A 14,746-nucleotide genomic window follows, 5' to 3' on the forward strand; every position below is an offset into this window, starting at 1 on the left:
GATCTTGGCTCACAGCAACCTCTGCCTCCCAGATTCAAGTGATTCTCCTGCCTCAGCCTCACAGGTAGCTAGGCTTATAGGGATGCACCACCATACCGGGCTGACTTTTTGTACCTTTAGTAGGGATGGCATTTCACCACGGCAAGAAAATCACCATAGCCATATGTGTGTGTATATATATATATATATACAAATATATATGTAAATATATATATATATATAAATATATATATGTAAAAAAATATATATATATAAATATATATATGTCAATATATATATATATATATATGCAAATATATATATATATATATTTTTTTTTTTTAAAGGTGGGGTTTCACCATGATGGCCAGGCTGGTATTGAACTCCTGACCTCAGGTGATCCACCCACCTCAGCCTCCCAAAGTGCTAGGATTACAGGTGTGAGCCACAGTGCCCGGCCCATAGCCATATATTCTTAAGGTATATTGGTTGAAATGTTGGTCCTTCATAATCCAATTATCTTTAAAGTTAAGAAGCTGATTGTGTGACATGGAAATGCTATCAAAAAGAAGGGAAACAATTCCTTTTCTTACAGACTCCTCCCCTTACCTTGGAAGATGAAGAATCACACTCCTGACATATCCATCCATAACCTGTTTGTTTAGGGGACTTTTTCAAAGGAGGATCCAAACAGCCAAAATGGTAGCAGAGTCTGCATTCATCACACCTGTAGGGTAAACAGATTTATAGGTAGGTGTATCTAAATAACATATAAACCATCTACTTCAAAGACAAAAAGACAAACTATTGTATATTTCAACTTCGACATTGTTAATTTTATCCTTGGCTCACAAGATCATCAAATTAATGATTACGATAAAGGCAAACTAAACCTGAAATAAATGTTTTAGCAAAAACAAAATACAAAAACAATAAAATCAACAAATGAAACAAATATTTAGAGCACTTTGATAGCAGAACTATTAAGAGCATATTAATGAATGTATATTATCATATGTATTCAAAACAACTGCAACAATTTCAATTGTGAACTTAAAGAATTAATCATTTGCCCATTAAATAGTTTTAAAATATTTAATAAGATACACATGTAATTCAAGGAAATGAATCCAGTAATATACATTTTGATTATTTAAAAAATTGTAATACTCAGAAATTCTACTAGGCTACACTAGGTTGCAATCAATGCTATGCAATTTGCACCTGATTTTTCTCTTTTTCCCAGTTAAAGTAGATTGTAAATGAATTTTCTAACATTTACAGCATGCTAACAAAATCTATAGCAAATAAAAATAACCTTTACATGTTAAATCACAGAACATTTAAATATACAAAGAGGTAAGAAACTACCCCAATAATTTAGTTTTACTCTCTCAAATTTACCTGTCACTTTCTTCAGACCATTTGGTTTTACAAAGTACTTCCTAGTAAATGTAAAAACTTAATAAATGTTTTGATGGTATATTTGTCACCTATGATGTACAAAATCTAAGAAAACTACCATACCTATTCTTCGTTTCAGACAATCTCATCCTGCTGACAATGAAGAAAAATCTGTATTATTTCAGTGCTTTGTAAAAAGAATTTTGCATCAGTTGGAATAACAAGACCAAAATTTAACAACAAATAACAAAAAGTATACACCTTATAAAAGGGATTGCATTCCTCATTTCACACTACTTTTTTAAAAAAATTAAACAATAACACTTTCTCAACCAATCTGTCAGATTTTCTTTATTAATCTTTCACCAATTTAAAACTTCAAATGTCAAGAAATCTACGATTAAGAAACCAAGCAGAAAAATTTATAGAACATGTATTACTCAAAGTTGAAAATTACTATTCAATAACCTTTTAGGAAAAAAGAGGCAGAAGCTCTTCTTACATAAACAACACACAATGAGAAACAATTAACTTAGAGAAACCGTCATAATACAAGGGAATGTAAATCTACATTTTTTAGTAGAAATTCATATGATGCTACAAAAATTCAGTCTCCCAAAAACTCCTTTTGGGACTGAGAGTTTCAGAAAAGTTAAGCAACTTAGCTATGTTATTCAGGTATAAAGAAGTTTAAAATGCAATTGAATGCCCTAAGTTTATGTATTTCTTCCTCTACAACTTTCTCCTTATGAATAAAATAAGCTTAAGTACTTTTCCAAAAACTTTTTAGACTCAAGACTTTAAAAAATGCTTACTATGACAGTTCTAGCTACAGGAACAGATAAAGTCAAATAGGACCAACAGTACTTTACTTACTATGACCTTAACACATAACTAAAAATATATTTAAAAGCAATTTAAATGTTCAAATATCTGTTGTTCTGGCATTAAGTAAGAATAACAAGTAATATAAGCTAACTTCAAATGTGACATCAAGGGACTAACTGGCAAGCCCACATAATTTTATGCTCTTTTTTTCTCAATACAATATATTTACCTTTCATTAGCCAAAATTTCAATTAAACATATGGATATACAAATCTTCAAAGTATTCCTGAGTTCATGAGAAGATTGAGACTTGTAAATAACTGAAAGTGTACTCCTTCATACATAAAAACCTGTGTTTTAATCATATTTGATAAGAAGTTTAAAACTAATCACATTGCTTATTTAAACAAACAAACATATTTAATATAATTTGTATTTGTCACCTCAGGTCATCAGTAAGAATAACATATGCTGCTACACGTCTAACAGTATGTCAGCCTTTTGTCCTTGGTATGTAGACCAGTAGTCTGCTGATCTATTTAAATTCTTATATTCAATTTTCATAGATTTTCAGGGTCTTCAATTGCTTGAAAACTATCAGCCACTGCTTCCTGATATTGTTAGTGTGTTTGGTTAAGCATAAATTCCCCAAAAACAGTCTGTTATGGATTCAGAAACCAGAATACTAAAGCTTATTGAGGCTATGTAAATGGACAGTAGACATACATGAAAATGAGAATTTCTACTAATGGGCTCAATTTTGTTTGTTAACTATAGTCTTTTTTCCTTAACTTTAGGTTTTTGGGTAGTATGCCATATAGTTCAGATTGCTAATAATCAAAGTTCTTGATGAATTATTAACATCTTCCTAGTTCATATCAATTTACTACCTAATTACTGCATGTTTTCTTTATAACTGTGTCATAATAATTTTCAAATTATGATTTCTAGTGTATAACTTGAGGCAAGTATGATGAACATGAATTACAATTCATTATTTATCACCTTAATGTACATAAATAATTCTTGTTTCTATAGCTATGAAAGTCCAGCTGATAAACTAAGAACAAGTTTGCTGCACTGATACAGTTCCAATCTGTTGCTGATTTCAACTACTTGTAAAATCAAATTATCTTTCAGCTCAAGAACTAGTGAAAAGAGTAACAGAAAGTTATCAGAAGACAGTAACAAATATATGCTATTTAGAAATGACCTAATCCTTGCTGTCTGGGTCCTTCATTAGTGATACCATTCAGAATTACTTAGTCGACATGTGCAACTCTCATGTATTTGTGATGCATTCCAAAGGAAAAAGGATTTGCTTGTCAGAATTAGGGATAATAGGGAAGTTCTCTGAACTTCTAGCTCACTCAACAGTAAATAAAAGCTGCAGCTTCAAGACTAAGTAGCAAAAAGAAGTAGTTAGTATGCTTAGGAACTGCCAAAATCCAAAAAAGAGGGAAAAAAAGAGCCAATCTTGAAGTCAATAGTTTTGTTGATAAATAAATATACAAATACAAGTTCTTTGTAAAGAGGTCTCAAATTATTTCAATGTGAAAAAATCTGGCTGCTTCTACGTTAGAATATTGAATTGAAACAATCTATAGCTTTATGTGCTAAGCACAGAAACATCCTGATAAACACAAGTGAACTCTAGCAGAACTTGCGAGAATAAACTACAGACAAATGTAAGAGATACTATTAAGAACCCAAGAAATCAAAGAACAATGTGGATGGCCAAAATAGCAGCTTATTAATTTCATGCACACATAACACTTTGTAATCTTTATCAAATTCTGTCACCCAACAAACTCTGGCTATGTTGCAAATTTAGACTATTTAAAAAACTCAAAAACCAAAAACTCATAAGCATCTATAAGCTGCAATGGAGTTAAAGTAGTTATTGACCAATTTTATTTAAGGTTTCTACCTTTATTTCTTACACAAACTTGGAAAGACATGCAGCACATAATATAGGACATAGTCAACTTATCAAAATAAACAGTGAATAAAATGTTTTTAAAAAACGTTTGCAAAAGCAATCACTGACCCACAAAAGTATAGTGATATAAGACAATATACTTTATTAAATAACACAAACGTCTATGTCATAAAAACAGACTATTATGCCAATAGCACATTATTAAATAGGAAAGCAATGTCTTAAAATATTAAAAGAGAATATAAAACTAACCTGTAAACAAACACTAAGATTTTTTAATAAAATGAAAACTGGATGCTTAAAGAAGTATCATTTAAGCCTCTAGTAAACACTGTACACAATTACACTACAGAGCATAAAGTAATCCCAATTATAAGATAAAGGCAAACCTGATTAATTAGATTCTTACTAAATGCAACTTCCTAGGCATCAGATTAATAACGAATATAGATGTAAATAACAAGTAGCTTTATATATGGTCTTTTACACATTAATTAAAATACAGTGACCAAATAAACATAGTCTATATGTATGTAAATACTTACTTAGTACATGATTAAGAATAGCACCCTAAACAAAGAAGAGGGAAAAGCAATTTATCTTTATATGTGCTATGATCCATATAACAAGCAATTAAGTCAGGTGTTTACCTGACTACTGAGAATATGCAAACAAGTAAAAAGCAGCAGCTGATTTATTTCTTCTTATGCCTAAGAGACAGGCCTAAAGTCAGCGTTCCAAAGGGTTTCTTTAACATCTCTAATTTCTAATGGATAATTGCATTAAAGGAGTCAACTAAAACTACTTTTTAAAACCTAACTGAAAAAATTAAGTGCACCTCCTATGCAAATAATTTATAGCCACTTATAAGCTAAACTTGAGAAAGAAGCAAAATTCATAACATAGGCTTGAACAAGGGAATACACTTTTGTGATCAAGTTGATTGTGATAATCACACTATTTTTCATGCCAATGGAACATTTTACTTATAGCGCCTTAAGCTTACATAAAGCAAAACAATAAATGGACTCTGAAAATATAGACTATGATGTCTGTCCCCTTAAAAAAAATTATTCAGATAATTAGTGTTTTGAATTTTCCAACTTTTTCACTTCTGTGTAAAAATTCCACACAAGAACGTTCAAGAATATTAGTCTTGAATATTATCATTACTTAAATAAAAATCTCACTAACATCTCAAACATCTATGCAAATCTATTAACAGGTAGTGATTATTTCATTGAATAGTGGCCAATTATTTCAATTAAACATCTTAATAGATGGAGAAAATACAAATTGTGTTCAGTGAGTTAAATCACTTTACAAATAATACAAGCTTGCACAAAATTCTGCATTCTACCGATATTGAATAACATTTAGTATCAATAAGTACAATATATTATTCCTTGTAATTTACAACAATTTTAGGGCAAATTACCTACATGAGCAGTTTCTATACAAAATAATTAGAAAACGTCTTTTGTTTCACAAATAGACTAATGTGCAGGAATTGAACCTATTTCATTAATACCACTATAGATTTCTCTATCAGTCAATAATAAATGAATGAGTAGTAAGATAGACAAAAATATTATTTACACATAAAAGTACACATAAAATTAATTTTAAAAAATTGGAAACGTATTGGAATCCAAATCTATATTTAATAGTCACTTCAAGAGTGGGATCAGTTCAGTTATGTCTGCAGCAGCCAGATTACAAGATTAAATGGGAAACAAAAAAATGAAAGATGAGACAAAACAATTCATATAAAAATATCCAATAAGGTCAAGTGCCTCTCCACAGCATGAGAGAAGGATTAGACATTTCCATACCTGAAACACGTCTGCTTTGTTCTTTAATAAACTGATCTCCATCTGCTCATGCCCTTGGAAATTTTTCAGCAGTACAACCTGCTGTGCTCAAGCTCCAAGTAACTTTGTATTTCCTTGTTCATAATTAACTAATTATGTTCTAATCAATAGCGTAGATCCTGATTTTACAATGTAAATCAGATAAATGAGATAATTGCTGGGGGTCAATCTCATTTTATTTACAAAGCCCAGCATGTGCCTCCAATTTCATTACATCTTATGTACCTGAACAGCAGTGAATCTTATCAGCAGGCCTACAGAAAGCCTTACAGTGAGCACTATGAGAAAGAGGCTTCCATTTTTATAGAGAAACATTTGCAAAGTATACCTATCTTAGAAATCATAATCCTTAATTTTATGTAAACTTACAAAGTGCTCATTCAGACAGGTAGAAAAATGATTCTGCCTTCATATGTCATGAAGTTCCAAGTTGAGTCTCTCAAACAAGTTTCAATTGCCATGTTAAAATGTAAAAAAAAATAATAATGTAAATATTCTGCTCTGCAGGAGAGTCCTTTTGAATTCCTTGAATAGATTTTAGTGAAATATTCATAAAATATTCTCATATTGAGAATCAAGTAAAATAGTGGTAGGTTGTTTAAAAACAGTGGTTTTCATTAAGTAATAGGATGTGAATACAGGGAAATAGGATAGAGTGTAAATATTTTTATTATTTATTGGTCAGCAGTCTATTTTTAACATCATAAATATAAAATCGGATGAACACTCAAGCAACAATGAATGACAATGATCTGTAAAAAATGCATAAATATAATTTCTAAACTTCAGATAAAGGCTAAGTTTTGTTTTCATGTTCAAACATAATCTTAATTTCAAGTCTTTATAACAAAAGGATTAGTGAATTGTGAACACAGGCTATGTTTATTGATTTCTTTCTGTATCTAAAATACTGTTGTTTTCATAGTCAGTGTAAAACAAACATTTATTTAAATTTGTAAAATAAAAAAAATGCACATGTTGAAGATGGAATTACCAATTTCTAGAATAAATTAGAGGAATCTAGAGGAAATCTAAGGGCCCTTTTAGGGAGATTTAAAAAGCACATTCCTTTGTCAATCAATGTTGAGCACAACACAATGATTTAAAAAAAAAAATACTACCTAAAAATGGTTCTTAATATGCTGTTCCAAGCCAGCAGCATCACCATCACCTGGGAATTTGCTAGAACTGCAAATTTTCTACTAAATCAGAAACTCAGGGAGAATGAGGAGGGAATAATGTGGGTGGAAGGAGGATGAGGAGAGGACAGGGTAGTCTCCTGTGTTTTAACAAATTTTCCTGTGATTCTGATGCACAAAGTTTGAGAACCATTACTTACTATTGTCATTCTTCTTGTATTTCAGAGACATTCATTTCCTTCCTGGTATGTTAATGTTTCTTCCTTTCCCTACTGTGTGATAAACAACCATCATTTACTGATGTGTCTTTTTCTCTTATGTTCGACTATGAAATATGAATCACTTAGTACATATTTTCTTAAGCACATATCAATTTTCTCCTTATAGCAGTTGGACCAATTATGGACAGGGAATAATTTTATACTGTGGCTATGAGCACATTTAAGAGATTATTAGGAGAAAGCACTCTATTCTAGTTACTTCAAAAGTTCTCTTATTTCAACTTACTTTTTGCAGGGTCTGTATCTTATGAATTTTGCAATTTTTATGTAAAACATGTGACAAAGATTCTTAAGACTAGCACTAGCATCAAACGAGGAGTAGTATATCCACCACCACCAAAAACGCAAGATGGAGAATAATACAGTATTCTAATTAGAATCAAAGTGAAAAGGATTTTGATTAACAGTGATACCAAAACAAGGCCTAACAATTTCTCAAAAAACCTAAAATAAAGCAACTGCTAGTAATTTCTCACTAAATATTTAAAAAGGGCCATGGTCTAATATATTAGTATATTTCACTTAGAAAATGGCAATCTGTTGTTTCGCTTAAAATCAGCCAGAGTCCAGCAAAAGTAATAATTACCAACATTTCCTTCAGCTTATATAGTGATAACTAGTCCCATCTTATTCTTTAAAAAAAAAAGGCTACTTGTTTTGCTAAAGAGTATGAATATTTCTCCCCCAATGTTAGGAGATCCTTCGGTAAGTTCATAATCTGTTTATATGTAATTACATACACATTTTATTTTTATCAAACATTTCATCCAATCATAGGGTTCCTCACTGTAACTAGAGATTACTGGATTACAGCTGCTTTACAATTACAATTGCTTTTGATAATTAACATCACCTATTCTATTCCTAAAGTTTAAACTATTTTCCACTGTCACTGTACCCAAAAATATGTCCAAAACCACATTTATTAATCAGAAAATTCCAAATTACATGTTGACAATTTACATGTATATGTGCATTTCAATTTCAGCAAAGAGTCTCTAAGTCAGTTCAAGATTGAGTGATGAAATATTCAACATATTTCTGCCGTTGACTTAAAACTGGATCATTAAAGCTTGAAGATCAAATTTAATTCAGTATACCTCTGGAAAGATACTGATGTTGATGAAGATCTTTCTTTCGGCTGGTAGGTTGTATAGTCAATAATCTTTGTATCTCCCTCCTTATTTCCTAAGTTCATATTTAAGGTTGAGAAAAATAAAATTATACTGAACACAGAAAGTTTATATTAAAACAATAAGGACTGAATATATTTGGGGATTACTAGAAAATATCTAGAGATCAATACAGATGTATTTTTATTCATGAGCTTAAACTCTGAAATTGTAAAAATTTCATGCTAATATTATTAATGATTTCACACTAGGACTAATAAGTCAAAAATAGAATGTCATATGTTTCACAAGTCTTTCACTTTTGCTGAATACTATAAATAGAAATAACGTCCAATATAAGAGTCTATAGTTGTTTTACAATGCAGCACTTCATATATGAATCTATGTATTAAGTTGAAGGAAACAGAATAGCAGATTAATGGAATACATTGTCTTTCTTGTTTGTTACTTGTATTGTTCAACAACAGGGAGTAGCATATTGTATTTATTAAGTCCCACAGGCTTTAGTAACTCTTGAGTACGTCCAAACACTGTGCATCATCATTTGCCAAAGAAGCAAGAGGGAAAGACATTACTTTATAGGACAATTCTGATAAGACATGTATCCAGTTTTTTTCAACAATGCACATATCAAATGTTTCTGATTAGTGCAAAAAAAGAAGAAAAATAGGAAAAAAAAATCCACATAGGCAAATCTATTGCCTTGTTAGTCCAAGTAACAAACCAATCAATTATATGCTATCCAAACCTGACAAGCAAAAGGCAACTTTTTGCAGTGATAAGCTTATAGAAAGGACAAGATAGCTGTTCTCCTTTACTTTATGTACTCTATTGAGAGTTTAATCCACATTTTTAAAATCACACTTATAAAAGAGGTTTCCGGGATTGCCTCCGTGGATGAGCTGTGGCAGAGTTGGGTCTCATGAAGGGTATCTACACAGTAAAGTGATAAGAAAAGAACATTAACATTTAAAGATCATAGCAGCTCTGCACTATGTCTTATGAAACATACTAACAAACCACAGTAGATTCAAATAACATATGATCTGGTCCAAAGAGACAGATACCCTAAAATGCCATGATCTTGTGTAGGTTTCTATTGGTTAAAACTGAGCTATTTTTATCATTTGAAACACTGAGTTGCCTCCTCTTGTATTATTATTATTTGGGGTTGTCAAAATAAAGCTATATTTCTAAAGCAAAATATATATATATATATATATATATATATATATTAAAATGATGAAGCACTTATATTTATAAAAGGAAACATTTGATCAATAAATGTATTTTAAAAATTGCAATTTGCTATTTTTCCATCAAATATGGCAATTTGACATTGCTTGAGAAAGCATGCAATTGTGCTGAAAACAAGCACATCTAATCAGTATGTGTCAGTGATGGTTATACTCAAATACAGAGTCTCAAGGAGGAAATTTTCAAATAATTGTTATCCTTTGTGCCTATGCTGACTTTCTTTTAAAAAGGCTATTTAGAAATATGTTAGGTTACAATTATTTGTTACCTTTGTGTCTTTATTTTCAGAAGACAAATTTTGGTGATTAGAAGTAAAACTTTTTGACTGGGGTAAACATAAAAATTAATCCTTTCCTTCAAACATTTAGATCTGTGAAGATGAGGTAAAAATGCCAAGTAGTCACACATCACAGAAAAAGTTCATTTTTTTTAATATTAACAATTAGAGAGATGTGTTTAATGCTTCCAGGTTCCATTGACAAAAAGAAAGTGAAAAGTGGCACACAGACAAATAAGGCGTTACTGAGGACAGCCATCATGCCAAATTGAATAACCTCCAAAGAAAGTAAAAACAAAATTGTAACCCGCTCCCCAAAAAAAGAATACAAATGTGAAACATAGCTTTCAAAGAAATAATGTATTTATTAACATATAAGAAATAATAGAGTTGAATTTGCTTGTTAAATAGTAAGGTCACACATGCTAACTTTTTTCAGTGCTTTAGTCTCTAAGTGAAGAGCTTTTGAGCACATTCTGAATCTGATATTCTGAGAAGTGTTTTGTCTGTAGTTTACTACTGGAAAAGTATAATGCAAGAGGAAGCAACCATATCATTTATAATAGTAATACAATTAACTCTAAATTACATGCACAAATAATGGAGAGGAAAAGACAACTGAAAATACACATTTATATTTGACTTTGAAATGCATCTGAATATAGACACATTAGATATCATGGAAATCTGCTTTAAACCCCAATTAAATACAAATTGTTAAGTCAAGTTTGATAAAAACTAAAGAGCTATTGCTAATATCCCTAAATATCCTAAATTTCATTTAATATTCCAAATTTCCCTTAAAACTAGAGTAAGTAGCATGACTTGTCTTGGCTCTTATCTTCCCAGGACAAAACACTGCACAGTATTTCAAATCAAAGATCAAGTTTGGGCTTTGTATTTATTTCATATGCAGCTAGTAAGCAAATTATTGCAGAAAAAAAAATTATTTTCTAAGGGCTTCACTGATGCACACACCAGTAACTATCCATATATTTTATATCTTATATAGTTGGAATTACCTGTCAAGAGGAAGTATCTACTTCTCTTGCCCCAACAAAGTCAAGTATGCTAAAGCAGTGTAGTGCAGTGAGGCAGTATGCCTAATGATTAGAGCACGAACTGTATGGTTAAGACTGCCTAGACTCAAATTCCAATTCCACCATTTTCCAGTTGTATAATCTTGGGTAAGTAATTCTTCTCATTTTCCTCACCTATAAAATAGTAATGAAATCATTATCTATTTTATGCAGTTGTGAGGATTAAATGAGATAAAATGTGGAAAGCACTAGCACACTGACTGGCATATAAGCCCTCAACAAATCTTGGCAACTAACGTGAAGGCCAGTAGATTATATAATACACTATGGTAGTACAGGAAGGAAAGAAATTATATTCTAATACACAGCTTAATTTACATTATGTAATTTAAATATATAATTGGTTCAATTTCTATTTCATGTTGCTTAGTGTCTATTTACCCATTACCTCACTTCTAAAATGGAAATATTTATACCTCATAGGATTGTTGTAAGAACTGAATGTGATAATAGAGCCAAAGATCAGAAAACATAGCCTGGGACACAGTAAGCATCTAACATTATCATTACTATAATTCCCAGGCCAAAACGACTTTAAAATAACATTTCGCTGGGGAAATCTATCAAATTTCGAAATTTGTATCCAGTCTTATTTTCAAATTCATTTCACCTCGTTTCATTATGTCTATTTCAAATGTCTATTTCATATGTCCAAAAAATTTAAAATCAATACAAATAAAAACCTTGCTATAAAAAAAGTAACAGATGAAACAGAATACTTAATTTAAAAATAAAAGAAAAATCGAAAACAATATAGCTGGCTTCTCAACTAGTAGTTGGATTATACTTGTTTTGTATGACTCCATGGGGTTGAAATTTTTAAGTAAAGACATCAACAGTTCACTTAAAGAAATTGTCAATAGTCAATTGCCAATAATTCCTGCCAAGAGGGAGAAAAGGGGTCACAGCTCTATCCCTGACAAAGCTCGTTCCCTGCTGCTTAGTAGTGAGTCTAGGCAGATAAATCAAGTGTTAGATGAATGGTGAGATTACAGACTTTATGATTTTTTTTTGAAACTGTATATTTGTTTTGAAATCTCATTTATATAATTTGAGAAAAAATAAAGTTAGTGCCTCCACGTTAAAGACAATGACCTTAGAGGTAACTTGATTCAAGGTCATTCATCTAGTCAATAGCGGAACTGTGGTGAGAGTCTCAGTCTTTCCAAATGATTAAGTATGTATGTAATATATAATCCTTCCCTTGTATAATTTAACAATATTAACACATTGCAATGGAAGATAAGTTAAAACTGCAAAAACAAATCTTACAGAAACAAATGCATAAAACGAGAAATATTTCACTGTTATAGGTGCTTGAAATTATAATGTTTATCACTCAAAAATTGTGTACCCCATAAATACCACACTTCACTATGTAATAGATATGACATTCAGGCTTCTGTTTTCTTTAAATACAAATTACTTGGATATACTACATCTATTAAAAACTTTTTTTTTGAAATTTAAAAATCCAAACATTAGTAACATAAACCAAAAATATTTATGAATAATACAAAGGCACTTAAAGGTCTGATGTTCTAATACAGATTTTAACATCAAAGAATGTGATACAATAAATATTAAACATGTTAGGCAGGTTAGCCATTCTACATGTCTAACAAAATCAGCAAATCAACTTAATTATAGAAAAAATATACCAAGTAAACATCTTTTAATTTAAATTTTTTCAGAATACTTCCTTAATAAGAAAAATTCAGTGTCAGCTGGGCTACACTCATTATCCAAAAATGAATATTTTGAAAACTAAACTTCTCTTCCCCAATTTTTACTAATAGAAAAGCATTTTTGAAAAGAACTTTTAAAAGTTATAGCATAAAATTAACAATTTTCTAATTCTTTCCTTAGAATCTAATATCTTCATGACATACAATGAAGCATCAATTTAAGTCTAAAGATATTTATTTTAAATCACTGATCACTGCTTTTTATAAAGCCAGGTCTAAAGCAAAAAGGAAACATTCTTAGTGACAGAGATGGCCAAGTAACTTTTATGAACAAGAATGCAAGGCATTTAATTTTCAATCTTAGACTGATCTGTGTATAAAGCCTCTGTTAACCTAAATTGTCCAGCAAACATCTAAGACAGCCTTGGAATAACAGTATTTAGAGAATGCAAATGGACCAGAAGATCTCAATCGGGCTTGTATTGCAGAAAAGTTAGGTGGATCCTTAATTGTAGCCTTTGAAGGATGCCCTGTGTAGATCATCATTCAGTGCCACAAATTGAAAGCTTCCATGTTTGATGTTATCCTCTTGCTATATAAATAAAGCAAATATATTTAGGCCAGGGGCTCACTGAGAGGGGGCTGTCTTGTCATCTTTTAGAGTAAACTAAATATTCTATGAACATATGCCAACAGCCCTAAATAAATCTAAAGTCTGAAGTTTTATTGGTGTGAAATTAAATCCTTATTGGCCAAATGCTTGTTTTGATGAGTTGATTTATAAAGATTTTTGTTAAGCTCAGGATTTTTAATTATGCAGTTCACAAAACAGTACAAGGCCATGTGAAGAGAATTACTACATCTTTGTTAACCTCAGCACTTACTTTCTTTTGCTTAGAAAATTGCCCATCATCTGGTTATAATTTTGGCCCAAATTCTTTATTCTTCTGTGAGCTAAGCAGAGTAATGAAATATAGTATGTCTTCATAATATAACAACACTAATACACTACTAGTAAAATTAATTCAGGCAGTTTTACTTCTACCAAATGTATAATGGAGATTGCCTCAAAATTGTGTCCACATAATCCAGGCTGATCTTGCAACGCACTATTTCTGGCACACCATTGGAATACAAGTTGCCCTGCACCTGCTGGTGAGCTCAACATTCACTGGGTGGAAGAGTGACCTGGCATCTTGGAAATCATGGCGTTTCTTCAGGACAATGTGCAGTGTCTTGTAACAACTATAATGCAAATTAGGGCTACACTGTAATCTGCTTTGTTAATGAAAATGATAAAACAATAATGACAAGCTAGGACACCTGTGGTACCTTTAATTATATCTCCTTCAGAAGTTTGCTTCTTAAGGTATAATAAAGTGTGGAAGAAAAAAAAAAAAGAGCAGTAGGGTGCTGTGGGGAATAAAGAAGAAAGAGAACACATGCCCTGCTCTGGATATTAGTGAGGACAATGGTGGACTTTCCACAAGGACAGGAGTTCAAGTTCTGGCCATTTTATCAGGCGAGAGAACAAGCCACAAGGTTGGAGGAAGTGAGACATAGTAGAGCTGCAGAACCCAGTTATACACTAGCAATAAAAATGAGGAGAGGCAAGGCATATAAAGTGGGATCCCAGGGAGAGATAATCACAAGTGAGAAACAGAGAAAGAAGGCAAGAAAAAACAGCAAAGAAGCTAAGGTGAACAAAATAACATGGCAGAAAATAGAGGCCGGATACTGTAAAAGGTCTCAGGGGAGCCACAGGAATGAGAAAAGAAGAAAATGGGCCAAGAAATGTCATAATAGAAAACCGTTCCCAAAATATTCTGATATTTTCAGCCTTC

At 31.3% G+C, this 14,746-nt stretch overlaps 1 protein-coding gene across 15 annotated transcripts in view; it reads right to left on the reverse strand.

Annotated features, from left to right (window-relative positions):
- Positions 1 to 14,746, reverse strand: part of PHF14 (PHD finger protein 14) — a 200,824-nt gene that overhangs the window by 67,051 nt on the left and 119,027 nt on the right. For 9 of the 15 annotated variants that reach the window (XR_004271581.1, XM_032287092.1, XM_032287081.1 and 6 more), the window contains 2 exons: positions 1,507 to 1,536; positions 589 to 706 (listed from right to left, as the gene is read on the reverse strand). Coding sequence is in view for 12 of the 15 variants with exons in the window: in XM_032287092.1 (XP_032142983.1) it covers positions 589 to 706; positions 1,507 to 1,536 (148 nt within the window). In the remaining 3 variants the exon portion in view is untranslated. Of the gene's footprint in view, positions 1 to 68; positions 166 to 450; positions 707 to 1,506; positions 1,537 to 4,102; positions 9,514 to 14,746 lie in introns of those variants that run through there. The other 6 variants (XM_032287086.1, XM_032287088.1, XR_004271582.1 and 3 more) reach the window with 5 other exon arrangements.

The sequence above is a fragment of the Sapajus apella genome, unplaced genomic scaffold (assembly GCF_009761245.1).
Source record: "Sapajus apella isolate SASKATOON/1434 unplaced genomic scaffold, GSC_monkey_1.0 scaffold19, whole genome shotgun sequence".
NCBI classification, from domain to species: Eukaryota; Metazoa; Chordata; class Mammalia; order Primates; family Cebidae; genus Sapajus; species Sapajus apella.